Source organism: Octopus sinensis, linkage group LG1 (assembly GCF_006345805.1).
Source record: "Octopus sinensis linkage group LG1, ASM634580v1, whole genome shotgun sequence".
Lineage (NCBI taxonomy): Eukaryota > Metazoa > Mollusca > Cephalopoda > Octopoda > Octopodidae > Octopus > Octopus sinensis.
The window spans coordinates 49882287-49909817 of NC_042997.1; the positions used below are offsets into that span (position 1 = coordinate 49882287).

Sequence of the window (27531 nt, forward strand, 5' to 3'; positions counted from 1 at the left end):
TCTGACTGGGTAAAAATGATCAAACTTTAAACCTCTGTAACTTTTTTTAAAACTGTTTTTCTGGAAAAGATTAATTATCTCCTGAGATTCACCATGGAAAATTACATCAATACACCAAATTGTAAAATTTTCACTAAACTTTAAAATTTCCACAAGTAGAAGAGACCCCAATACTTTGCGATCGAAGTACAAATTCCACTGAGATCGGCTTTGATCTTTCATCCTTCTGAGGTCAATGAAATGAAATCCAATCAAGTACTTATATCGAATTAAACGTTCTTCAACGAGGCTCCCAAGACAATCCGAAATGACACACCAACTAGAGTACATTGCCATTGCATCAATATTATTTATCAATCACGTCGAGCAAAATGCTAAGGGGAATTTCGTCCGTCTTTATGCTCTGAGTTTAAATTCCGTTGAAGTCGATTTTGACTTTTATTCTTTCGGGATAGAAAAAATAAATACCAGTTGAGCACTGGGATCGATGTAATCGACTTATACCCACCCCCCGAAATTGCTGGCCTCGTGTCAATATTTGAAACATCAATGGTTTCTAACCATGGTATTGCGATAACCTATCGCTGTCGTAGGCGATATTTAAAATACTTTAGCCTCTTCCTTGCTTGTCCTAAACGTCCATCCTTGTTTTCAGACTTCTAGTTGTTAGCCTCATTTCATACGTTCTGTAATATAAAACTTCCTTTTCATAAATCTCAAGAATTTACTTCGGTGGCTGAAAAAGATTAGGAGTGTGTATTATACATGAAAGATGGATGCCAGGCAATTATGATCCTGTTTACGATATATGATACGCAGGACAGGCGGAGTTAAAAGGGCGTCACTCTCATTCGAAGCAAGTCCTCAATAAAAAGGACAAGTAGCACAAAGAACGACCCTTCATCAGTTGTCGGTTGTCTATCTGCCCCTCATTTCGAGCATTCAACGACAATATGAGTCTTCGAAAACATTTGCCTCCATAAGTACCAAAACAAAATTTGGGATTTATGGAGGGTCAAGTTGGGAACAAAAGAAAGATTGGACGATGGTCACGTCTCTCTCTTCCCGTCTCTCTCTCTCTCGTTGCTCACACGTGACCATCGTCTGTCTTTCTTTTCATCACTTGATCATCTATCTCTTCTCTTGTCAAAGAAAAAATTTCTCCAGCGTTCGCTATTTTACTCCCGTTCTGGTCTAATGACCCTCCATATTTGTTTTCATTGGGTTCCTTTATATGTCTCCACTTTCCTGTTTTTGTTCCCAACTTTCACCTTCCATAAATCCCAAATTTTATATTGGTACTTATAGGAGCAACTGTTTTCGGAGACTCATATTGTCATTCAATGCTCGAAATGAGGAGTAGACATAAGGCTGACAACTGATGAAGGGTCGTTCTTTGTGTTACTTGTCGTTTTCCATTTGTTTCTTTCCTTGTTTGCGTATTGAATCTATTTATTTTCGTATTTCATGTTGTTTACTGCTAGTGACGTCCTGCACCTATATATGCATGTGTGTGTGTGTGTGTGTGTGCGTGTGTGTGTGTACATATATACATAAATATATTATTTATATCATTATTTGTTTGAACGCCATGCATCCATTTCCAAGTAAGTTATATATATATAAGTTATATATATATATAAGTTATATATATATATATATATATATATATTATATATATATATATATATATATATATATATATATATATATATATATATATATACACTTTATTAAAAAGCAGCAAAAATATAAAGCATATTACTCTACCTCTGGTATTCGAGTACTAACTTTTTCACCTTGTTTTGCATTTATGTGCTTACTCTGGTGTATATATATATATATATATATATATATATATATATATATATATATATATATATATATATATTATATATATGTACATGTGTGTGTGTGTGTCTCTCTCACTGTGTATGTACATGTGTATATATATATATTTGTGTCTTTGTCACCCCCATCATCACTTGACAACCGATGTTGGTGTGTTTACGTCCCTATAACTTAGCGGTTCGGCAAAAGAGACTTACAAAGAATAAGTCCTAGGGTCAAATTCTTCGACTAAAAAACCGTTAAGGCGGTGCCCCAGCATGGTCGCAGTTAAATGACTGAAACAAGTAAAAGAATAAAAAAATACACACACACACACACACATATATATATACATATATGTATGTGTGTCTGTTTTCCCCATTACCGCTTGACAACCGGTGTTGGTGTGTTTACGTTTCCATAAGATAGCGGTTCAGCAAAAGAAACTGATGGAAAAAATGTATTAGGGTCGATTCCTTCGACTTCAGCAAAAGAAACTGGTGGAAAAAAATGTACTAGGGTCGATTCCTTTCGACTTAAATTCTTCAAGGCGATGCTCCAGCATGACCGCAATCTGTTGACTGATACAAGTAACAAGTAAAAATGTAAGCTCCATCGTTCCTAAGAATTTCTGGTCTCGTGTGAATGTTAAATTGAATCAATATTACTGATTAGCCTGGCAACAAGCTGGCAGAGTTGTTAGCATGCCAGGGGCAAAATGTTTAGCAGCATTTCGTCCGTCTGTGTGTTCTGAGTTCATATTCCGTCAAGGTTGACTTTGCCTTTCATCCTACCGGGGTTCGATGAAAAAAGTACTAGTTGAGTACTGGGGGTCATCGGCTTACCCACTTCCTCGGAATTACTGTTCTTGTGTCAAAAATTGAAACCAACTGCAGGAAAAGAAAGAAAATAAATAAAGATTTAGTTGAAAGCCAGGTTAAAAATTTAGGCGATGAAGAGGAAGGAGGTCATTAAGCCTGCTAACCCAGAAACAACCACACATTGCTCGATCTGCTAGAAATAGCAGCCAAATAACCTTTAAATTCGACCCTAATGTCCCCAAACAAAGGACAATAGTGAAACATCTGTTTAATCACACCATATTACAAAATGTCGAGATGGTCATAGCAGGATGTATTTATTTCTGTTCATGCGAGCTGTCTTGGTGTTAAACATGTCTAGCAATATTGATACAGGCCACCCTATCAAATGCGTGTAAAACGTAGAAGTCGAGTCTCTTTAAGCATTTGTAAACCTTTATACCAGGGGTTCTCAACCACTTTTTTTTTTATCTGTGGACCCCTTTGATTGCTATTTCATTCTAGTGGACCCCCTAAGCTATTAGTTGTTTAAAAACTAGTTCTATACAAACTTCTTTCAAAATACCCATTTTATTTTTCACCCATTCCCTTGTGTAGGTTGAACTATGCAAAATGTTAGAGAAAGAAACCTGACTGTTTCTTGCAATATATACATCTAAAGCAAAATTATTCTGTCGCGTGGACCCCGGTTGAGAACTACTGCTATATACAATTACTTTTCCAGTAAATGTCAGTTATGAACGTAGTTATTTCTGTTTTGTTACAAAAATTCAGCCCTGATCTAGCAAGTTGGTCATTAAAGATATTCTAGCGATGGGCATCAGTTATTTCCCCCCCCCCACACACACTTAGCGATCGTGAATCGAGTTACTATGCAACTCTTTTTCTGTTATAATTCCATACATTACTGGAATATAAACGGATTCCTATACTCGACTGGGACATTATATTGAACTCCAGAACGTTTAAAGACAAATCTAACACCAGTGGGATTTGAGCTCAGAAAGTAAGGGATCATAATTAAACATTACAAGTATTTGGTCCCCATCAGCTCTTTTGCTTTAAAAACATGTTATTTGACTGCTATTTTTAGTAAGCTGAACGACCACGTGGACGTAAGGCTTCCCATGTTAGCGTGCTCAATATTTTCGTTCGTGGTCTACGCGAGCAGATTATAATCTTATTTAACTACTATTTTCTATCTCCGTGTAAATCGAACATTATTAATAACATAATTGGGAATTAAGTGGAGTCTATAAAAAAAAACAACAACTGAAGAATATGTGGGGAAAAGAAGAATCTACGCAGCATTGTTAAACTATAAATATATACGTTATAAGTGAATGTATATAGTTTGAGTGTGTATAGTAAGTAATAAAGCCATTAATGACTTATTAAAGGAAAACGAGCACTCTCAGCTGCAACTACGGTTCCCATGATGCCTCAGCAACACCGGAAGTGACCCGAGATTCTTAACACTTGTACCTTTCACTCACACAAACATCAATCGTCATAGACACACACACACGTGCGTGTATATACATATATACACACACACACACGCAGCTCGTCTCGAATATTGCAGATAGTTGGGGAATAATAATAAAAAGTAAGGCAATCACACACACACTCACAACTCTTGTGTGTAGTTGTTTGTTGTAGGATGAATCTGTCGTCGTGTAACACGTACGGCAACCAATTGCTGTTTGCTGGATGGAACCAAGACCAGGGTACGTTGCACAAAACTTCGCCTTTTAATTGCTTTTTAACTTACAACACATTCTAACCTCCTTCTCTCTTTTCGAAGCTCTACTTCTTTCTAAATAATGCGACGAGGGGGTGGATACTTGACAATCATCATAACAAAAAAAAACTTTCTTTCACATTAATTACCATCGCTAATTGATATTTATTTCTATTTCTATTCGATGTGTTTTCCTAATTAACTTCGAAACGAGTTGATAGAAAATCTGTAAATTATTATTTCAAAATTATATTTTCAGTTCTTTGCATTCGCATTAAGGAATGTAGATGATGCTCGCCAAATAGTTTATTCCCTCTTCTGCTTAATTTTCGGTTTACCATTTCCATACCGTTCTATACAGTATAATTACACCCTTTACAATTCGAATGTTCTTTAATTGATCCTTTAATTATTTATGTATGAAACAGAAACATAGAGACTAATTCGTGAATCTTCGATTCTATCTTATTATTATGAAGTGTTATTTATTATATTTAATGTTGATCCTGATGTCACAGTATATTATTATTAACAACAAGTCTCTACAAACTTCGTATTTATTACATGGATTTTGAAATCAGTGTTTTCCTCTACAACAATTTATCTCTGCTGTCTCTGTAAATTGTCCTTATATAGTTTTTCGCCAATGAAATTTACCAATTATGCTGTTCTGTATAACTTATCCAGTGCTAATCAGTAACTATTGACCGAACTATTGTCGGATAAAGCGAGAGTGTATAAGTTAGAATTCTCTTGAAATCTTTTACTATGCTTACTTTAGCATATATTAGACACATTGATATATTTAATGGTTATTTGTATTCCGATTCTTCATATTATATCAGCTGGTATTTTATTTGTTTTCATTCCTTATTTATTCCCCTCTTTGATGTGTAGTTTTCTGGGTTTTAATTCTAGTAATGCTTATACTAACCATTTAGTTTTGATTTCAACATACATTTGTAGTTTCTCTAATTATTTTTAGTTGTCTACGAAAAGAGGACAGCTTCCACATTTTTGATATTGTAATCAGATGGATTTGATTCTCCAAGGAATTTCAGCGCGCACTTGTGTTTGTAGGTTCGCGTGTAGTGCGTGCGTATAATACACCTTGGCGGAAGATATCGCTCTGTAGAATCTAAATTTTCACTTTGACTAATCTTTCGAATTACCAAAGTATACGAACAACCGATTCGGTGCTAAGCCAAACTAACTAGTTCGGTAACAACAATTACTTCCAGTTCAGTAACTATGTATAATAATGAACACTACTGAGCGTGCGTGTATGTATATATATATATATATCGTGAGGTAGTCGTTTAAAGAATATCCAAGTAACGGCAGAATGAATACCTTAGCTTTCGAATGAATAAACTCTCGATGTCTCGACTACTTTTTTCTTGTTTCGTTTGTGTAGTGTTTGAGTATCTTAAGTATTTCACTCGTGGTTGTAATTAATTTTCATCATTAATATCTTGAGAAAGGCATGAATGTCATCTAATCTCATTCTCATTTTCTTATAGTTTTGATTTGATTCTTTGACTCTATGTTAGAAAGTAATTATTATGAGCCGAGTGGTGGGCGTTGTGTTTGGGTAATTGGTTCTATGAAGCAAATCAGTGAGATTCGATTACTAGGAGGAGCTTCTACATTATCATTAACGTCCTTGGGAAAGGCATGAATGTAACAACTACCTATTTAGCTCCTCTCCTGGATAAATTATGGTTTCATTTGTCAAAATTATTGTCGTTTAGTTCTATGTTAGTCCTTATCGAAAAGACCCATAATGAAAGACTTTCAATTCGAGACTATCCATCTTAGAATGTACCACATTTACTAAAGTGTCCTTCTCATTTGAGATAGACAGCAGTATGTAATTAGCCGCTATTTTTAGCAGATCGAGTGACCACGAAGCAGCTACAACGTTGTTTCAAGGATGATGTTTTTGTTTAGCGCCAAGTCAGCTTTGATCGAGCAAGTCTATAATCAGAGACATTCCATACGTGACAGTCCAGTCATTTCCCAGGTGCAAGAAACCAAGTGTCACATTATCCGAGGAGTCCTTTTCTAAGACAGTGAATCGTGATTTAGAGAAAGATTAGGCTGCTATTTCTACCATTGTGAGTGACCACATACGAGCTTCATAGTTGTAGCATTGATGGAAGGAAAAACTACTATCGAATTCTGATAGATGTTTAGCGAGTTTAACTTCTTTTTTATCCTTTAACCAACGAAGGATGAGCTTCTACGCTGGTAAGAGTGATTGGATTAACCCCCTTACCTCCGAAATCCGATATATCCACTCAAAATGTCATCACTCTTAATTGAAGAAAGCAGTTTTATATACCAACCGATCTTGTGTTGAGGAATGTCCTGTTTGAGAATATCTTTTGTGGAGACATGTCAAGTTTATTGAGATAATATGACTTGCAGAAAATACCAGTTCTATTTTTTTTTATAGATATTTGACATCATCATTTAACGTCCGCTTTCCATGCTAGCATGGGTTGGACGATTTGACTGAGGACTGGCGAACTGGATGGCTGCACCAGGCTCCAGTCTTGATCTGACAGAGTTTCTACAGCTGGATGCCCTTCCTAATGCCAATCACTCTGAGAGTGTAGTGGGTGCTTTTACGTGCCACTGGCACAAGGGCCAGTCTGGCGGTGCTGGCAACGGCCACTCTCGAAATGGTGCTTTTTATGTGCCACCTGCACAGGAGCCAGTCCAGCAGCACTGGCAACCACCTTGCTTGAATGTTTTGTTCACGTGCCACCGGCACAAGTGCCAGTAAGGCGACGCTGGTAACGATCATGCTCAAATGGTGCCACCGTCACGGAAGCCAGACAGCTGCTGTGGCAGTGATCCCGCTCAGATGGAGCGATTACTGGAATAACCTTGGAATTTAATTTTGCAGTTAAAGGGTTGATATTCAGCTTGAAATGAGTGAAGAAGGAAAGGCAAATTTCAAGGTTTGTTACTCTGGAAAGGAAATAGTTAGATAAATTGTTTCATATAAGTTCAGACGATAAGTGGTGAGAGATTGTTATTCAGGATGACTGTGTAGTAAGAAGCTTGCTTCCCAACCACATGGTTCTGGGTTCAATCTCATTACACAGCACCTTGGGCAAGTGTCTTCTACTATAGCCTCGGGCCAACCAAAACCTTGTGAGTGGATTTGGAAGACGGAAACTGCAAGAAGCCTGTCATATATATGTATTTGTGTGCCTGTGCTTGTCTCCCCCACCATCGCTTGACAAACAATGTTGGTATATTTATGTCCCTGTAACTTAGCAGTTCAGCAAAAGTATCCAATAGAATAAGTACTTGGCTTACAAAGAATAAGTCCTTGGGTCAGTTTGTTTGACTAAAGGCAATGCTCTAGCATGGCCACAGTCAAAATGACTGAAACAAGTAAAAAAAATAAAAGAATAAAAGGTCTAGTCAGCTCAAATTGAGGAAACTCCTGATCAGAGATGTTATGGCTATAACTCTCCTGTCTTTAAATATATCAGAGATTTAGCCGGCTAAATGTATAGTGGCATTTCATCTGTCTATATGTTCTGAGTTCAGGTCAGGCCCTGATTGAGCAGTGTTATAGCATGCAGACAGTCAGTTGAAAGACTAGTTACATGTTTGTAAGGACCATACTTAACACTGACATTCAGTGGTCCATACAATCCATCACTTGTTAGTAATGGATCATATGGGTTGCAGTATAAAAGTCTGGACATTTTCTGCTCTTTCTACTCTCCAGTCAATTCTTGTAGGAATTGACAGAGGCCTCAGCAGAACTGTGCAAAGTGTTGGAGTGCAACAGTTCTTATTCTCCTTGCATTTATTGTTGTACATCACCTGACTGGCTCCCATGCCAGTAGCACATAAAAAGTACCATTCAAGCGTGGGTTGTTGCCAGTCCTGTCTGACTGGATCCAATGCTGGTGGCACGTAAAAAGCACCATTCAAGCTTGGTTGATGCCAGTACCACCTGACTGGCCCACATGCTGGTGGCACGTAAAAAGCACCATTTGAGTGTGGGCCATTGCCAGTGCCGTCTGACTGGCTCCCATGCTGGTGGCACATAAAAAGCAACATTTGATTGTGGTCGTTACCAGTGCCGTCTGACTGGCTCCCATGCCGGTGGCACGTAAAAAGCACCCACTACACTCTCAGAGTGGTTGGCATTAGGAAGGGCATCCAGCTGTAGAAACCTTGCCAGATCAGATTGGAGCCTAGCACAACCTTCTGGCTTGCCAATCCTCAGTCAAACCGTCCAACCCATGCCAGCATGGAAAGCAGATGTTAAACGACGAAGATGATGATGATGGTGATGATCCCAACCCCATGTTTGGGCACAGTGAGGCTCATGCTGTAGCAACTGTTACTTGTCCAAGCTGATTGGAAGAGGCATAGATGGCTCATGATCCTAAGGTCATGAGTTCAATTCCCTGCAATGCATTGTGTGCTTGAGTAAAACATTTTATTTCACGTTGCTCCAGTCCACTCAGCTGACAGTTGTACCTGTATTTCAAAGGGCCAGCCTTGTCACATTCTGTGTCCTGCTGAATCTCCCTGATAACTACGTTAAGGGTACATGTGTGTCTGTGGATTGCTTAACTACTTGCATACCAATTTCATGAGCAGGCTGTTCTGTTGATCAAATCGACTGGAAAGCTCGTCATTGTGACTGACAGAGTGCCATAAAAGCATATTGTATTTGTCTAGGTGGTCTGTCATCTTTTAGTGTTTTTATTTTGTTGTGTATGTGGTCTTTGGGAATATTATGCGCATAATCTGTTATAATACATAGTGCATTGTTTTGTGCTCTTTGCAGCTTATTGCAGGATTTTGGGGGTCATTGCCAATCATATCTGAGTGGCCCTCATGCTGGTGGCATGTAAAAAGCACCATTCGAGTGTGGGCCGTTGTCAGTGCCGTCTGACTGGTTTAATATAATTTATGATGGATCAAATGTATTGTTTGTACATCGTTGTTTTTTCTTTTGGCCAAATGTATCATCTATGATTGTCATTTTGGCTTCTTTGACTGTGTTGTTAAGGAGTTGTACCTCTCAATATTTTTGGAATCTTCTCCTGGTCATGCCTTTCCAGTAGATGTTAACCTGCAACAACAAATACAACCAGCCCCCACACCCAACAACATCACACACACAGAATACAAAAATAGCTGATGTTCTTGGGAGGAAAGACTAGGCATAATGGTCAGTGGCAGGGATGGTAAGAGCTGGCGAGATGTGTGCACTGTGGATGCTTGAATGGAAGCAGTACAAGATTGGCCAACTTTGGAGGAACAGCTGCCATTACAGTGGATTCCCTTGTCATAGACAGCAGATGAGGTGAATGGAATAACAACCTGCACAGGTGATTAGTTTATAGTAATCAAATATTTATGCTGTACATTAGCTCGTTCTCTCTATTAGATCAGGGGCATCGTGTGTCACACAGCAGATATTGAAATAGTTACAAAGCAGTGTGAAATGAAATGTTTTGTTCAAAAGCACAACTCCCTGCCTGGTCCAGGAATTGAAACTTTTGATCTTACAATTGCGAGTGCAGCATACAAACTACTAGGCTACATGTCTTCCCATTGCCTTTAATTAACAATAGAAAAGACAGGCTGGCAATGTCAGTGAACCAGAGACTGGAGTGTGTCTGTAAGAGATTTAATACAAGTCAGTTGAGTGGCCCTTCTTTAGATGCAGTCAAGAATGTCTGTGTGTGCAGCAGTAGCACTGTCTCAGATTTAGGTGCAATACTGCATTATAGGCCTCACTTGAAACTTGTTGAGTGTGTGCAACTGTTGGAAGCTGAAATATTTTATGGTCAGAAAGGGAAGGGTCAGACTAAGGCTGTAGTCCTAACTAAGGAAGATCCTTGGCAATAGTAAAGACCAACCATAAATGGCATTGAGTGCTCTGAGTGTCTCTCATGTTTATGAGGCATGTAGTGCAGGGATTTTCCTTGTCAGTGTTTGAGTCTATTTTGCTGTTAAAAAGAGACGAATTTGGCATGGCCCTCACTACAGAATACTTTGAAGATCTCCATGTGTAGAATCAATGCATGTTTCATGTATGGTATTTAGGTGAATGAAAGGCATATCATTTGCATAAGAGTGGTTGTTGCTAGATGTAGTGACAAGTAGGTCATTAATGTATAGACGGGAGAGAGTGGGAGACAAAACTTAACCCTGAGGTATACCAGGGCTAGCTAATTAAGAGATCTGACAACACATATAATATGATACGATCAGAAGTTACTAATCCAAGAGATGAAAGAAGGGTGAGACCCATGAGTGGGGGGGGGGTTAGGAGATTCACATGGAGAAAGATATTATCAAAGAGTTGCTGGTAGTTTAAGGAGTTCAGAGAGTGATAGAGAAAGCAGATATATTTAACCCTTTTGTTACCAACCTGGCTGAAACCGCCTCTGGCTTTGTAGTAGAAATGTCTTGTTTCCATAAGTTCTGAATTAAAATCTTCCACCAAACCTCAGTCACAGTTTATGTTCTTAGCACTAGCTGAATGGTAACTAAGTTATTTTACTAAATTCTTTGTTATATTTAAAGTAATTGAAAGAAACACAGAGCATCTCAAAATAAATGCAGTAACGAAAGGGTTAAGGCAATGAGGGAGAGAGACTTTGAGCCAGAATAACTGAAATCTGTTACTTGCTGGTTGAATGTAGTGGTCTGAGTCCATGTTATGATGTGGAGAGGGAGTTTATGGAATAGAATTTTCACAGTGTTCATACAAAGGTGGTAAACTCATTAAGGTGTTACTTCACTTGGGATTTTGTAGAACTGTTTTATAAGTTTTTCCCAGTTTCAAGATCTGTGAAATTTAGCAGTGTTGGTAGGAGTAGTCATTTCCAGTGAGTGTTTTGATTTCTTCAGGCCCTTGGTGTTTTAAGTATGTTTGTGATTTTGTCTAACTTTGAGGGCACGAAAAGCATTCAGCCATAGGAACCATGCCAAAACAGATAACAGAGTTTGGCACAGTCCTTTGATTTGCCAGCTCTTGTCAAACCATCCAACCCATGTCAGCATAGAGAATGGATATTAAATGATGATGAGATTGCCCTATTGCTCCTTTTTTTTGTGTGTTTGTCAGAAGAAAGAGACTGTTAGGTGGTTTAACACTTTAGCATAGCATTTTAACCTGCTGTATCTGGCCCAAATATTTTACCTGTTTTAGGTTTAAACTGGCCAGATCCAGTCTGTCACACCTATTCTACCATGTTATTCTAAAAATAAACTATCGTATCATCAAGATCTCAAAGCTATGAGATAATGCATTATTAATCCAAAACGGTGTGAATAGATAATTTGGCAGAGTAACGTGGCTGCTGAAAAAGGTTAAGGAGCTGATAATCTGGAAATTGCTAGATAAGGAGGGCAGAGACCACTGTCATAGCTGTAGAAAATGCAGTGAGAGAAACTATGTATGTGACATAATGTATGAACGTCAGAGGTTGAATGTCTTTTGGCTGCAACAGTTTGTCGTACTTTATGCTTATGTATGTCTGTGGATGTACGTTTTCCTTTTCTTGATGTTGTATACTAATCGGAAAGAAATAAGGCCATCACGCAAATAGTGTTGTGTGCAATTTTCATTGAAAAGAATTCTCTGGACTTCGTATTATCAATCAACCCTTTAACATTCAGATTAGATCTGTCACATGTAATGCTTATTTATTACTCTCTCTTTACTCTTTTACTTGTTTCAGTCATTTGACTGCGGCCATGCTGGAGCACCACCTTTAGTCGAGCAAATCGACCCCGGGACTTATTCTTTGTAAGCCCAGTACTTATTCTATCGGTCTCTTTTGCCGAACCGCTAAGTGACGGGGACATAAACATGCCAGCCTCGGTTGTCAAGCAATGCTAGGGGGACAAACACAGACACACAAACACACACACACACACATATATATATATATATATATATATATACGACGGGCTTCTTTTAGTTTCCATCTACCAAATCCACTCACAAGGCTTTGGTCGGCCCGAGGCTATAGTAGAAGACACTTGCCCAAGATGTCACACAGTGGGATTGAACCCGGAACCATGTGGTTGGTAAGCATGCTACTTACCACACAGCCACTCCTGCGCCTATTCACATTATTTTGAATTAATTATGCAATATCTCATAGTTTTAAGATTTCATTCAATGATGTGATTGTATATTTTTAGAATGATATTGTAGGGTAGGTGTGAGAAGTTGGATCTGGTCAATTTAAACATAAAAGAGTCAGAATATTTTGGCAGGATGTGGCCTGTTTAAATGCTAAAAGGTTAATGTCCATTTTCTTTGCCAGTATGGGTTGGATGGTTTGACAGGATCTGAAGGGCCTAACAACCACATTATGTTCCAGTGTCTGCTTGCCATGGGTTAAGTTAAGTTAAGTTAATTTTTTGGCTCAAAAAGCTAAAAGCAAGGCCATGTAGGGGGGCATGGAGTTATGTACAGGGTGGTGTTCATGCAAAGAGTTCAGGTCATTTCTGGTCAAGAGAGACTTTAAACCGAGCGGTCGTCAGCATCTTCACTATCTCGTCCAGCAGCTTATTCCACGGATCCGGAACCTGGACGGACAAAGCCCCTCTCCTTCGATTGAGATGAAATTGTCGCAGATAGAGTTTTTCGGAGTGACCCCACAGCCGACGCTCTGGAGTAGGAGTGAAGAACAGCTCTTTCGAGAAATTACACTTTCCGCTTGGGTTGTTTGGTTGGATGCTCTTCCTTATGCCAACTACTTTACAGTGTGCACTAGGTGCTTTTTTTTTTTTCATGCCCCCCCCCCCCCACTCTGAGTGAGGTTACCATTTAGTTTGCAAGTGGGGTGAGAAAGCAAGGAGTAGAGATGTATAAAGCATGAGAGAAAAGGGCCAGAGCAACCAGGTTTATTACTGAAAGGGAGCTACACAACTACTCACATTTTAGAAGGAAGTGGGGAGCTAAAAATTGGTGTTGAGGTGTCAAAGTGGACCTTCACTGTACAAAATGAGTAGGGCATGGGTACCAGAAGTGAGTGGAGGGAGTTGGGGATATCTGGTGTGGGACAGCAGGATAGAGACAATGATACAGTGGAAAAGAGGATGAAAGAGAGCTGACCTGCTGATGGGTAGGTTGCGGGAGTGGATGGGGAAGAGAGGAATGTGCAATGTATGAGGGGGACAGGAGAGATAATTTGGTGGCACAGCGAGGGTGGTGGTAATTGAGCTGGCAGAACCGTTTAGCACGTCGGGCGAAATGCTTAGCGGTATTTCGTCTGCCGCTACGATCTGAGTTCAAATTCCGCCAAGGTCGACTTTGCCTTTCATCCTTTCGGGGTTGATAAATTAAAGTACCAGTTACGCACTGGGGTCGATGTAATCGACTTAATACCTATGTCTGTCCTTGTTTGTCCCCTCTATGTTTAGCCCCTTGTGGGTAATAAAGAAATTGGTAATTAGTAAAGATATGGATGAAGATCAGGAATAATGAATGAACAGTGGCTAACAAGTGGTATCAAAGAGTATCTGTGGTTAGGGAGGTGATGAGTGGTGGATGTCTTGTGGAGAAAGGGAACTGGACAGAAGGGCCAACTGTGCGCACACACTCAGAGTTCTGTTAGAACTCAGTTATTCTGATATGTGTGGATCTTCTTGAGAACCGCATATTGCCAGCTGCCTCGGTCCTTTGTCATCTCCATGATGTTCAAGGTCCTGAGATCAGTCTGTACCATTTTGTCACATGTCTTCCTGGGTTTCCCTCTTCTGCAAGTTCCATTAACTTTTAGGGATCGGAACTTCTTTATACAGCTGTCCTTATCCATATGCTTCACATCAGACTAACTGAAAATTTTACTTGGAAACAGGCTAGGGTTGGCAACAGGAAAAGCATCAGATCATAGAAAATCTGCCTCAACAAATTTTATTTGACCCATGCAGTCATGGAAAAGTAGACATAAAAATGATGATGATGATGATGATACGTGTGTGTGTGTGGGTATCATAATCCTCATCATCTTTCCACTTTTCATGCTGGCATGGGCTATACATATACCTGCACATATACGACAGGCTTCTACTAAATTCTACTCAGGCAGTATATAGGTCAGCAGGAAGTTATGGTGAAAAGCACTGGCTGAAAGTGTTTTTTGTGCAGGATAGTCGAAACCATGCCAACGTGGAAAGCAAGCGTTAAATGATGCTGATGCTTGTGATGGATGAGGTGGTTTTGAACTTCCTAACCATACAAGTCACAAAATTTGCTCAATGAGATCTGACCTGGCACTAAACAGCCACCAACCTCTAATAGCGATAACACTAATAATGTTACATTAGTTATTCACAGGAGTTCTCTTGAGATTATTTAGCTATTGTGGAAGATTGGCAGTTTATACAGAACAGAGTTTATAAGTATTCCATTTAATGTCATAGAAAAAAACCTACCTCCACTTAAAGGTTCAGCAATTGTTCATTGAAACATCTTTTTTTTTGTTTTTCATAGTACTGAGTTGTTAAGTTGTTGAACTATTGGTTGCATTAGTAATATGTTTTACTATAGTTATTGTGTCATGACTAGGAATTATGTAAACCACAATTTGGTGCACTCCAGTTTGCATGACTGACACAATATAAACAAATGCTCTGTTTTACTTTTGAGTGGTTAATAGTCAGAAGAGCAGCTTACTGTAAAAATAATTGTAAGAAAGCATGGGAAAAAAATGGGTTTAAAATAGTTAAAACAGGAAGGGAATGACTCAAGGACTGTGCTTAACCAACTGGAAAGTGATGAGTAAGTTTGGTGGGTCACAACTTGGTCTGCATGTGGATTGCGTGTTAACTGGATGTTCTTGAGTTTTACTCATCTAAGTTTATCTGTTATTTCTTATCTCTTCCTTTTCATATTTGCTGGGTTGTTTTGTCCCCACCACTGTCTGTCTCTTTCTCTCTCTCTCTCTCTCTATATATATATATATATATATACTCTTTTACTCTTTTGTGGCCATGCTGGAGCACCACCTTTTTAGTCGAGCAAATCGACCCCAGGACTTATTCTTTGGAAGCCTAGTACTTATTCTATCGGCCTCTTTTGCCGAACCGCTAAGTTATGGGGACGTAAACACACCAGCATCGGTTGTCAAGCGATGTTGGGGGGGACAAACACAGACACACAAACATATACACATACATACATAAATATATTTACATATATACGACAGGCTTCTTTCAGTTTCCGTCTACCAAATCCACTCACAAGGCTTTGGTCGGCCCGAGGCTATAGTAGAAGACACTTGCCCACTCCTACGCCTATATATATATATATATATACACACACACACATGGAAATAATATTTTACCTGGAAACATGTGAGAGTTAGCAACAGGAGGGGCATCTTGCCATGGGGGAAATCTGCCTCAATAAATTCCATTGGACCCGTGTAAATGTGGCAAAGTGGATGCTAAAACAATGAGGATATATATGCTTCAGCAGAGTGTAAGCATCTTGAGAGACAGGTTAGGCACAAGAGGCATTAGATGTGGTTTGCAAGAGAGACAACTGTGCTAGTGTGGTCATGTGATGCATATGGATAAGGACAGCTGTGTAAAGAAATGCTAATCTCTAACTGTGGAGGGAACCTGTGGTAGAGTTATAACCTGTATTAGAGGTAGAGGTAGTGAAGCTTGGTCTTTGAACTTTGAGCCTCACAGAATCAATGACTAATGACTGAGACCTTTGGCGATGTGCTGTGCTTGAGATGACCCATCAAGCCAAGTGCACCTGTGCTGGTCACACATAAAGAACACCTTTTGAGCATTGGGCCTCACGGAGGCAAAGGGACTGAGTTCCTTTCGAGTGATGGGCCTCACAGAGGCAATGACCAAGACCCTTGTCATTGTGTCATGCTTGAGAAGAAGATCCATCAAACTGAGCAAAATCGCAGTCATGGCAGATACTGGTGTCATGCAAATTGGCACATAAAAGCACCCTGGTGTCACGCAAATGATGTCCATGCCTGTGGAAAATAAAAGCATCCATTTCACTCTCAGAGTGATTGGCATTAGGAAGGGCATCCAGCTGTAAAAAACCATACCAAATCAGGCTGGAGTCTGGTGCAGCATTCCAGCATGCCAGCCCAGTCAAACCGTCCAACCCATGATGACAGTATGGACAATGGACGTTAAATGATGATGATGATAATATATATATATATATATATATATGATATGTAATAGTAAGATCCAAGTATCTAGGTTGTAGGAAATTAGTAAATTGCGAGCAGTCCATGGTAAGTATAAAAAACAACTTCTGAGAACTTTAATAGTTTATTGGTGTAGAGGTTTTTCCCATATCAAGTTTCATTAAGCTGAAAAAAGTATTTTTATAACAAGCAAAACAACAAGTTGTAAAAGTATTTTTATAGTTCATGGTTAGTAATGGGTTGCAAATAAAAATCCAGATTGAGTGAATGAAGCAGGTAAAACCCAGCCTACATATGTTTCCTAGCTTGGGAATAACAATTACTCAACAAAGTTGTGAGTAATTTTTACTTCTGAAGTTCTGCTTGCTATGTATCATATGTAGTCTGGGTTTTACTTGCTCCATTCACTCAATTTGGATATATATATATATATATATATATATATACACAATACTGGTTTCAAATTTTGGCACAAGGCCAGCATACTCAGGGGATGGGGTAAGTCGAATGCATTGGCCCCAGTGTTCAGCTGGTACTTATTTTATCAACCTCAGAAGGATGAGAGGTAAAGTTGACCTCAACAGAATAGTACATATTGCTATATGTTACATATTTTAATAATTACTCTTTACTCTCTTTTACTTGTTTCAGTCATTTGACTGCGGCCATGCTGGAGCACCGCCTTTAGTCGAGCAAATCGACCCCGGGACTTATTCTTTGTAAGCCCAGTACTTATTCTATCGGTCTCTTTTGCCGAACCACTAAGTGATGGGGACGTAAACACACCAGCATCGGTTGTCAAGCAATGCTAGGGGGACAAACACAAACACACACATACATACATATATATATATATATATACATATATATGACAGGCTTCTTTCAGTTTCCGTCTACCAAATCCACTCACAAGGCATTGGTCAGCCCGGGGCTATAGCAGAAGACACTTGCCCAAGATGCCATGCAGTGGGACTGAACCCGGAACCATGTGGTTGGTTAGCAAGCTACTTACCACACTGCCACTCCTGCTGATTTTTATATTTTATATATTATATATGTAAAGCATAATATGTTATACATATATGTATATTGTTATAATTGTCCTTTTATTAAATAAATAAATTGACATAATATAATGTCTAAAAGTTGATGAATGCCACCTATTGATCCCCTCCATTTTCTTATTTATATATATATAATATATATATATATATATATATATATATATATCATCATCACCATCGTTAACATCAGCTTTCCATGCTGGCATGGGTTAAACGTTTTGACTGAGGGGTGGTAAGCCAGAAGGCTGCACCAGGTCCCAGTCTGATTTGGCAAAGTTTCTACAGCTGGATGCCCTTCCTAATGCCAGCCACTCTGAGAGTGTAGTGGGTGCTTTTTACGTGCCACTGGCATGAGGGCCAGTTAGGCAGTACTAGCATCGACCATGTGTTGATGGGTAAATCACATGGAAATTACTTCTTTCTTGTTGCCTACTCCTGGTGGATCACTTAAAACCCATTGCTTTCTCATTGCTTACTCCCATCTCATAGATGAACTTGAAGTAGAATATTAATGAAAATACTTTGTTCCGTTCCCGTCTATCAGGTCATCCCATAAGTTCTGTCCGAATTTTGAATAAAGAAAACAAGTGATCAAATGTAATATTTAATTGAAATTTAATCATCAATGTACTTACCCTGATTATCTGTGACTTTCTTTCATCTATTTACAACCTTTTTAATCCCATCAATGTAAAACTCTTTTGGTTTCAAAGCGAAGAACTCTGAAATGTCAGTTTCGACTTCTTCCTGTCTTGCGATAGTTATGCCCCCCAAATGATTCTGTAAAATACAAAACAAATGGTAGTCTGAGGGAGCATGGTCGGGAGAATGAGGTGGATGAGGAATTTTTTCCCAATCAAGCTCTTCGATCTTCTGTGATGTGATCTTTGCAGTGTGGGGCCGCGCATGGTCCTGATGAAACATCACTCCTTTTCGATTCACTAAGGCGGGTCTTTTTTTTTCTTCAAAGCTTGGTTCAAGCACTCTAATTGTTGACAGTAGACTTGAGCATTGACTGTTGCATTAGGTGGTAACAATTCAAAGTGAATTACTCCTTTGCAATCCCACCAGATAGAGAGAAGAACCTTTTTTCATGAAGTTCCCTCCTCGGTTGTAGTTGAGCTTTTTCCCTTTTACCAAGTCACTGTTTACAATGTTTAACATTTCAATAGAAGATCCATTTTCCATCATAAGTCTATCCAAAAAGGTTGAAATGAGTTCACAAGAATAGAGAGAAGAGCAGATGTCAACTTGGGATTTGCGGTTGCTCTCAGACAATTCATGAGGCACCCATTTTCTAAGTTTAGGAACCTTTCCAAGTTGTTGAAGATGACGATGAACAGTTGTATGGTTTGAACTAAGCTTTATTGCCAATTCTTCAACTGATAATGCAGGATTTTCTTCAAATGTTTCAAGGAACTTATCAAACTCAACTGGGCGTCCAGTTTGATCTTCATCTTCAAGGCTGAAATCTCCACTTCTGAATTTTGCAAACCATCTTCTGCAAGTTCTTTCATTCAAGCATTCTTTCCCATAAACTGAGTGTATGTTTCGAGTAGCTTGGGCTGCAGAGTCTCCTTTTTTGTACTCATAAAGCATTATGTTCCTCAAATGCTCTTTGGATACTTCCATGTTAGAAAAGGTTTTAATCGAAGAAATTTTAATTCTATTTTCTGTAAAATAATATTTGATTAGTTTAAATGTTCACAAATGCATAAAAATAATTTTAAAAAAGGTAAAATCAGACAGAACTTATGGGATGACCTGATAGATCCATGTTACCTTTGCTTATCTGTTGTTGATAAAATGAGTACCGGGGCCAATATAATCATCTGTGTCCTTGAATGTGATGCCCTAGCATGGTCTTGGTTCAATATCCTGAGAATAGTAACTGAATAAAAATAAATATTCCTGTGTTATGGCAATAGCTAGTCTGTTTGAAATATGTGATGTATTTATTTGCAATTAGGTGAACTGAACTAACAACATGAAACTAATTGAACTATTTATTGGCATTGTTGACAAACTGTCCACCTTCTGGTCAATAATTTGACACCCTATCAATCTGGTCAACTGGTTTCTTTGTTTACTTTTATTAATTTTGTTTGAGATTCGATTGGTTTTCTTTTCATTGACATAACTTTTTTGTCAGTGTTGTTTCAGATATTATGTATTTGTATTGTTAGAAAAGATTATCTAAGTCAAGGTTCACAGGTACAACATCTTTCAGATCTGTTTGTGTAATATATTACATTCTGGTCAAGGTTATTGTAATGTCATGCATTTATAAATAATTGTAAAAACCTTAATTGTACTTTTATAATGATTCAAAGGATAGAAAAGCAGGTTTAAATCTTATTTTGCTGTTGAGATTTCCCTCACTAATAATTGGTTTCAAATTTTGGAACAAGTCCGTCAGTTTTTGAGGGGAGAGGAAAGTTGATTACATTGATCCTAGTATTTGACTATTTCTTATTTTATCAACCCTGAAAGAATAAAATGCAAAGTCAACCCCAGCAGATTTGAACTCAGGACATAAAGGCAGATGAAATGCTGCTAAGCATTTTGTCTGCTGTTCTAACGGTTCTGCCAGCTCATTGCCTTATTTCCCTTTACTAATAATTCTTTCTCTTTTGGTACAAGGCCTGAAATTTTGAGGGAGGGAACTAGTTGATTATATCAACCACCCCACTTCCCCATTGTTTCACTGGTACTTAATTTATTGACCCCGAAAGGATGAAAGGCAAAGTCGACCTCAGTGGAATTTGAACTCAGAACGTAGAGGCAGGTGAAATACCTATTTCTTTACTACTCACGAGGGGACAAACAAGGACAGAAAAATGGATTAAGTCTATTACATCGACCCCAGTGTGTAACTGGTACTTAATTTATCGACCCTGAAAGGATGAAAGGCAAAATCGACCTCAGTGGAATTTGAACTCAGAATGTAGACGCAGGCGAAATACTGCTAACCATTTCATCCAGCATGCTAACAATTCTGCCAGCTCACTGCCTTTTCCCCTACTAATAATGATATAATTAACTCCTGTTTGACATTAAGAGACACAACTGTGTGCATGTGTGGTAAATTTAATGTTTCTCCCATCTTTTAACATCACCACTAGACTCTTCAGAAGTTTGTTGATAAAGATAAAAACCAATAGTTATTTTGCTGTGAGGAATTAAAATCTTCAGCATGTTGGAGACAGGTAATATGTCAATAGCAAAGTCATCTTAGTAACTGAGATATTGGCATACATATATTTTATTTTTAAGGTGGCGAGCTGGCAGAAACATTAGTGCGCTGGGCGAAATGCTTTGCGGTATTTCGTCTGCTGTTATGTTCTAAGTTCAAATTCTGCCGACGTCGACTTTGCTTTTCATCCTTTCGGGGTCAATAAATAAAGTACCAGTTACGCACTGGGGTTGATGTAATCGACTTAATCCCTTTGTCTGTCTTATCCCCTTGTGGGCAATAAAGAAATATACATATATTTTATTTCCTCATCTGGAAAGAGCAAATGTTCAACAACACAAGTAATTTATGGCTATTTTCCCTACTAAAGCAAGGGCCAACCTTGCAAGAACCCTAATTTTCTCTATTTTGCGTTATTCTATTCTTGTTCCTATTTCTTTCTCTATCATCTTCAGTAATGCCTGTCTTGGTCTTCCCCATCCATTTCTCTTTACAGCATCAATCACAAGCTCAATTCCCATCTGTTTCTGCCAATCATTGTTTACCTTCTTTTCATTCAGTGATTTTCTCTGTTCATTTCACTTGCCTTCAACCATCTCATTCTTTCCCTTCAGTTTTTACAATACACTTTTCTTCTGCAGCACCCCAGCAGGTGCCTAGAACTTCTTCCTTTGCATCTCATTTTAGCCACTGTCACTGAGTCTGATCCAACATTTCCATTCAACATGTCTCTCATCATCATCGTTTAACGTCCGCTTTCCATGCTAGCATAGGTTGGACGATTTTGACTGAGGGCTGGCAAACCAGATGGCTGCACCAGGCTCCAAAATACATTTTACACCTTCTGTTGTCATACTATTTCCAAGATTTTGCTCAACACCAGATGTTTCTCTTCCCAGCATAAATCCAAACTGTATTTAATTGATCTTTACCTTCATTCTTATTTACTACTCTATCACTTTATTCCTGTATTTTCTTCCCATGCTCTAATAACTTAATAGCTCTACATGACCATATGAACATAGTAGATCTGAAGCATTGAATTTTTCACTCCTCGCAAACTAATTACTGTAATTTATTTTTATTTCTCTTACTCTCTCTTTTATTCTTTTACTTGTTTCAGTCATTTGACTGCGGCCATGCTGGAGCACCGCCTTTAATCAAGCAACTCGACCCCGGGACTTATTCTTTGTAAGCCCAGTACTTATTCTATCGGTCTCTTTTTGCCCAACCGCTAAGTGACGGGGACGTAAACACACCAGCATCGGTTGTCAAGCAATGCTAGGGGGACAAACACAGACACACAAACACACACACATACATATATATATATATCATCATCATCATCATACGTCCGTTTTCCGCGCTATATATATATATATATATATATATATACACACAATATATATATATTATACTGCCATGTAGCATGGCTGTTCGTACACACGCATCATACAGTCTGCCTTTCACTCTCTACTGGTGACAAAAGGCCTCTCGCACAGAGTGAAAGGCAGACTGTATGATGCGTGTGTATGAACAGCCATGCTACATGGCAGTGAAACATGGGCCGTGACTGCTGAGGATATGCGTAAGCTCGCTAGAAATGAAGCCAGTATGCTCCAATGGATGTGTAATGCCGGTACTCACACTCGGCAGAGTGTAAGTACCTTGAGAGAAAAGCTGGACCTAAGAAGCATCAGTTGTGGTGTGCAAGAGAGACGTTTGCGCTGGTATGGTCATGTGGCGAGAATGGATGAAGATAGTTGTGTGAAAAAGTGCCACACCCTAGCGGTTGAGGGAACCTGTGGAAGAGGCAGACCCAGGAAAACCTGGGACGAGGTGGTGAAGCACGACCTTCGAACTTTAGGTCTCACTGAGGAAATGACTAGAGACCGAGACCTCTGGAAGTGTGCTGTGCGCGAGAAGACCCGGCAGGACAAGTGAGTCCATAACTCGTGGCCTTCTACATGGGATGGAGCCAGCCTACGTATGCATACCTTCCCTTCTTGGGACACAAAACTCTACTTGTGAAGACGTGATGAGGCAAGTGAGGATCAGAATCGAAATCGATCAATGGAAATTGCGGATGTGCTACCAGTGCCGGTGGCATGTCAAAACTCTGCTTGTGAAGACCCGTTGAGGCAAGTGACGATCAGAATCGAAATCGATCAATGGAAATCGATCAATGGAAATTGCAGATGTGTTACCAGTGCCGGTGGCATGTAAGAGAACTTTCCGTTTCGCGACCGTTGCCAGCACCGCCCCGTTTCGTGTCCGTTGCCAGCCTCGCCTGGCCCTCGTGCCGGTGGCACATAAAAAGCACCATCCGTTCGTGGCCGTTTGCCAGCTCTGTCTGGCACCAGTGCGGGTGGCACGTAAAAAGCACCCACTACACTCACGGAGTGGTTGGCGTTAGGAAGGGCATCCAGCCGTAGAAACACTGCCAGATTTGACTGGGCCTGATGAAGCCTTCTGGCTTCACAGACGCCAGTAGAACCGTCCAACCCATGCTAGCATGGAAAACGGACGCTAAACGATGATGATGATGATGATGATGACACGACAGGCTTCTTTCAGTTTCCGTCTACCAAATCCACTCACAAGGCATTGGTCGGCCCGGGGCTATAGCAGAAGACACTTGCCCAAGATGCCATGCAGTGGGACTGAACCCGGAACCATGTGGCTGGTTAGCAAGCTACTTATCACACAGCCACTCCTGCGCTTACAAATTTATATTGATTAACTTTTACCACTGCAGACCACTGCTAGTTTCCTTGGTTTCAAGATCTTAGATAACTCTTTAGTAGAGTCTCCTATATTGCTATTTCAACACCCCTTGCAAGGTACCCATGCTAACTGTTACAGGATGGTGGATTGGCAGAATTGTTAGAGCATCAGATAAAATGCCTTGTGGTGTTTGCTAGCACTTCATTCTGAGTTCAGATCTTTTTTAAGGTTGACTTTTCTTCACCTGGGGTTGATAAAATTAAGTACCACTTAAATACTGGGGTTGATATAGTTCTCTGTTCCTTGTCCATAAATTTCTAGACTTGTGTCTACATAACAAATTAGTTTAACAATCTTTGATATGAGATGCTTTTTACAATTCAGCATCATTTAAAGTCTTTCATAATCATTTAACATTCACTTTTCCATTGGAATGTATTCAAGGTGGATTTTCTACAGATGGATGCTTTTCCTGCCGTCAACCTTTCACTGCTTCTAAACAAGAATATATTTCCCCTTTAGCCAGACATGTTCTTACAGAACATTGGAAATGAATGACACTGCTTGTATGACAGTGACACTCAATTACAATTATCATGCAATATCAAGACATGGGGACACAGACAGACAGACAGACACACAATGGCCTTCTTTCAGTTTCCATCTACCAAATCTACTGACCCCTTTGGTGGTCTTGAGGTTATAGAAGGAAATACCTGGCCAAGGTGTCATACAAATTTGTTTTAATGAGGAGATAACCTGGTCATGTTTATTCAGTTTCAGCCCTGCCATGACCATCTCAACATGATTTTAGTCAGTGTGACAAGGACTGTATAATTCCATTTTGTTTTTGTTTTGTTTTTGGTAGGGGTAGATATGACCACAATATATAGCAGGTTGATAACCATGTAAAAGCCTCACCAATAGACTCAAATTTATGATAATTTAGCCTGATATCAAATGTAAGAATAGTGATGAGAGTAAAGACAGATGTTTTTCATTCTCTGAATACCATTCCATGCAACACTGCATGTGGGTTAGTTTGTGCCTAACATATTATATAGTGTCTTCAGACAGTTTTTATAACATGCTGCATGAGAGAAGCTTTCTAGTCTCTAGCTTAATCCTCCTCCATTTCTTGGAGGAAGAGGGTGCTGTGAGCCATTCCTCATGACCTCATTTTAGTGCAGTGAATTTGATTCTGTGAGAGTTAAAAGGAAGAAGAATCAACTTTAGATTTTGGCTGGTATTTTATTTATAGATTCTGCAGGGATGAAAAGTAGGGTTGACATGTGCAGAATTTTAATACAGAATGCCAGGAACCAGAATAATTACTGCAAGGCTTTTGTTTGATGTTTTAACGAATAAGCCAAATTACTGCATTAAAGATAATAGTGCCCAAGACTATATGTATCACAATGTTTAGTTTCAACTCTCTTAGTTACAATAGTGCCAGAGCCAATTTTATTTTTCCTTCCTTGAGTCATAGCCCAAGGTCAGCTCTGAGATAAGCAGATTTATCATCATCATCATCATCATCATCATTGTTTAGCGTCCGCTTTCCATGCTAGCATGGGTTGGACAGTTCAACTGGGGTCTGGGAAGCCAGAAGGCTGCACCAGGCCCAGTCTGATCTGGCAATGTTTCTACAGCTGGATGCCCTTCCTAATGCCAACCACTCCGTGAGTGTAGTGGGTACTTTTTACGTGCCACCGACACAGATGCCAGATGAGGTTGGCAAACGGCTACGATCGGATGGTGCTTTTTACGTGCCACCAGCACGGAGGCCAGTCGGGGTTGCGCTGGCAACGGCCACGTTTGGATGGTTCTCTGACATGCCCCCGGCACTGGTATCACAGTTACAATTTCCATTGATGTTGATCGATTTTGATTTTAATTATGATTATGATTAAAGATATTTATAATTAAAGATATTTCAGCCATAACCACCTTATTATTTATTCAGACTTGGTGTATCAGGATCTGCATTATCCAACGAGTAGGGTTTTGTATGGAGATTTGATTTATATATCCAGCAGATTGATTGGCCTGAAAGGTGTGGTCTAATTTGTTTGAATGATTTCAGTAATATGAAGGAATTGAATCAAAAGGTTATGTTCCTTCTCATGCAAAAACAATAACTTTTTGCCGAATGAAGAAACAAACATAGCAGTGTGGCCAATCAATATTGGATTCCTTTACCATATTTAGTGCAATTATAGTTTCCAAAAGACATCCACTTTAGCAGATCAATAATCAATTGAACTAGCTTCGAATAATACACTATTTATACAAATCAGGTTTTCCAATTTAGTGAAGTCCCTAATTGAGACTACACACACACACACTGTCTTTGTCAGTAAATCACAGTTGGGTTTACAGCTCCTGATGAACATCCTACATAGTACTAAAGATGGCTGAACTGATTCCTTATTCTTTGCTCTAGAGATATTATATATGTATGTTTACATTTGCACTGCATGTGCTGGCTAAACCTCGTACTTCTACAGTAGTGTAACATCATACATTTATTCATATATTTAGTTTTCTGTCTTTTGGTGACAACTTCAACTTCTAAGATCAATAATAAAATCACAGGAGTGGGTGTGTGGTAAGTAGCTTGCTAACCAACCACATGGTTCCGGGTTCACTCTCACTGCATGGCATCTTGGGCAAGTGTCTTCTGCTATAGCCCCGGGCTGACCAATGCCTTGTGAGTGGATTTGGTAGACGGAAACTGAAAGAAACCTGTCGTATATATGTGTATATATAATATAAGTATGTGTGTATATGTTTGTGTGTCTGTGTTTGTCCCCCTAGCATTGCTTGACAACCGATGCTGGTGTGTTTACGTCCCCGTCACTTAGCGGTTCGGCAAAAACAGACCGATAGAATAAGTACTAGGCTTACAAAGAATAAGTCCCGGGGTCGATTTGGTCGACTAAAGGCGGTGCTCCAGCATGGCCGCAGTCAAATGACTGAAACAAGTAAAAGAGTAAAAGAGTAAGAGAGAGAATAATACACTAGGACCTATTGTAATTAGCTGCATACTCCTTAATTAGAAAATATAGTTTCATGCTTTTCTTTTGTTTCAGTCATTTGACTGTGACCATGCTGGAGCACTGCAACATGGTCAAACAAATCAACCCCGGGACTTATTCTTTGTAAGCCTAGTATGTATTCTATCGGTTACTTTTGCTGAACCGCTAAGTTACGGGAACGTAAACACACCATCAGTTGTCAAGCGATAGTAGGGGTACAAACACAGAAACACACACACGACTCCGTCTACCAAATCCACTCACAAGACTTTGTCAGCCCAAGGCTATAGTAAAAGACACTTGCCTGAGGTACCATGCAGTGGGACTGAATCCGGAACCATGTGGCTGGTAAGCTAACTACTTACCACACAGCCACTCCTGCACCTATATAAAAAAAAAATTAGAAAAAAAAAAACGAGAAAAGAAATTCCAGTTTTATGGTAATCTGCAGTCTTAGTCCCCCTGATAAATAACTGAATCATTACTATCTATCCATTGATAGAGGGAGGGTTTCACTCTCCAGTTTGCTATTACCTATTATTACCTAAACCTAGGGTCTTTCATCTTATGTAGAAGATCCTAATTTACCATTATCTCTTAATGTCCATGTTTCTATACAGGCCTGTGTTAGATATATTTGTATTGAAATATATTGAAATTCGTCTCAATTCTGTATCATTTTGTCCACGAGGCCCAATATTCAGATTTATTCTTTGTTGTTGTCTGTTTTGCGAATGTTTGTGCATGGTATCAGGATTTTCACCTATGTTAGTCAGTGTAGATTACAAAGACAGGACAAGGGCTCTCATAAACTGAGGAAAAGTTGCTACTAGGTGTAGGAGTGGCTGTGTGGTAAGTAGCTTGCTCACGAACCACATGGTTCCGGGTTCAGTCCCACT

At 39.3% G+C, this 27531-nt stretch overlaps 1 protein-coding gene and 1 long non-coding RNA gene across 2 annotated transcripts in view; one reads left to right on the forward strand and one right to left on the reverse strand.

The window, feature by feature from the left end:
- Positions 1-27505, reverse strand: LOC118762201. Its single transcript, XR_004997975.1, has 2 exons — positions 27463-27505; positions 1-133 (listed from the first exon to the last, which is right to left on the reverse strand). It is a non-coding gene; the product is annotated as an uncharacterized LOC118762201 (long non-coding RNA).
- The window catches only part of LOC115217974 (WD repeat domain phosphoinositide-interacting protein 3), a 78545-nt gene continuing 55132 nt past the window's right edge, over positions 4119-27531 (forward strand). Inside the window, exon 1 of the mRNA XM_029787709.2 lies at positions 4119-4381. Coding sequence (XP_029643569.1) covers positions 4315-4381 — 67 coding nt within the window. The 5' untranslated portion in view covers positions 4119-4314. The remainder of the gene's footprint in view (positions 4382-27531) is intronic.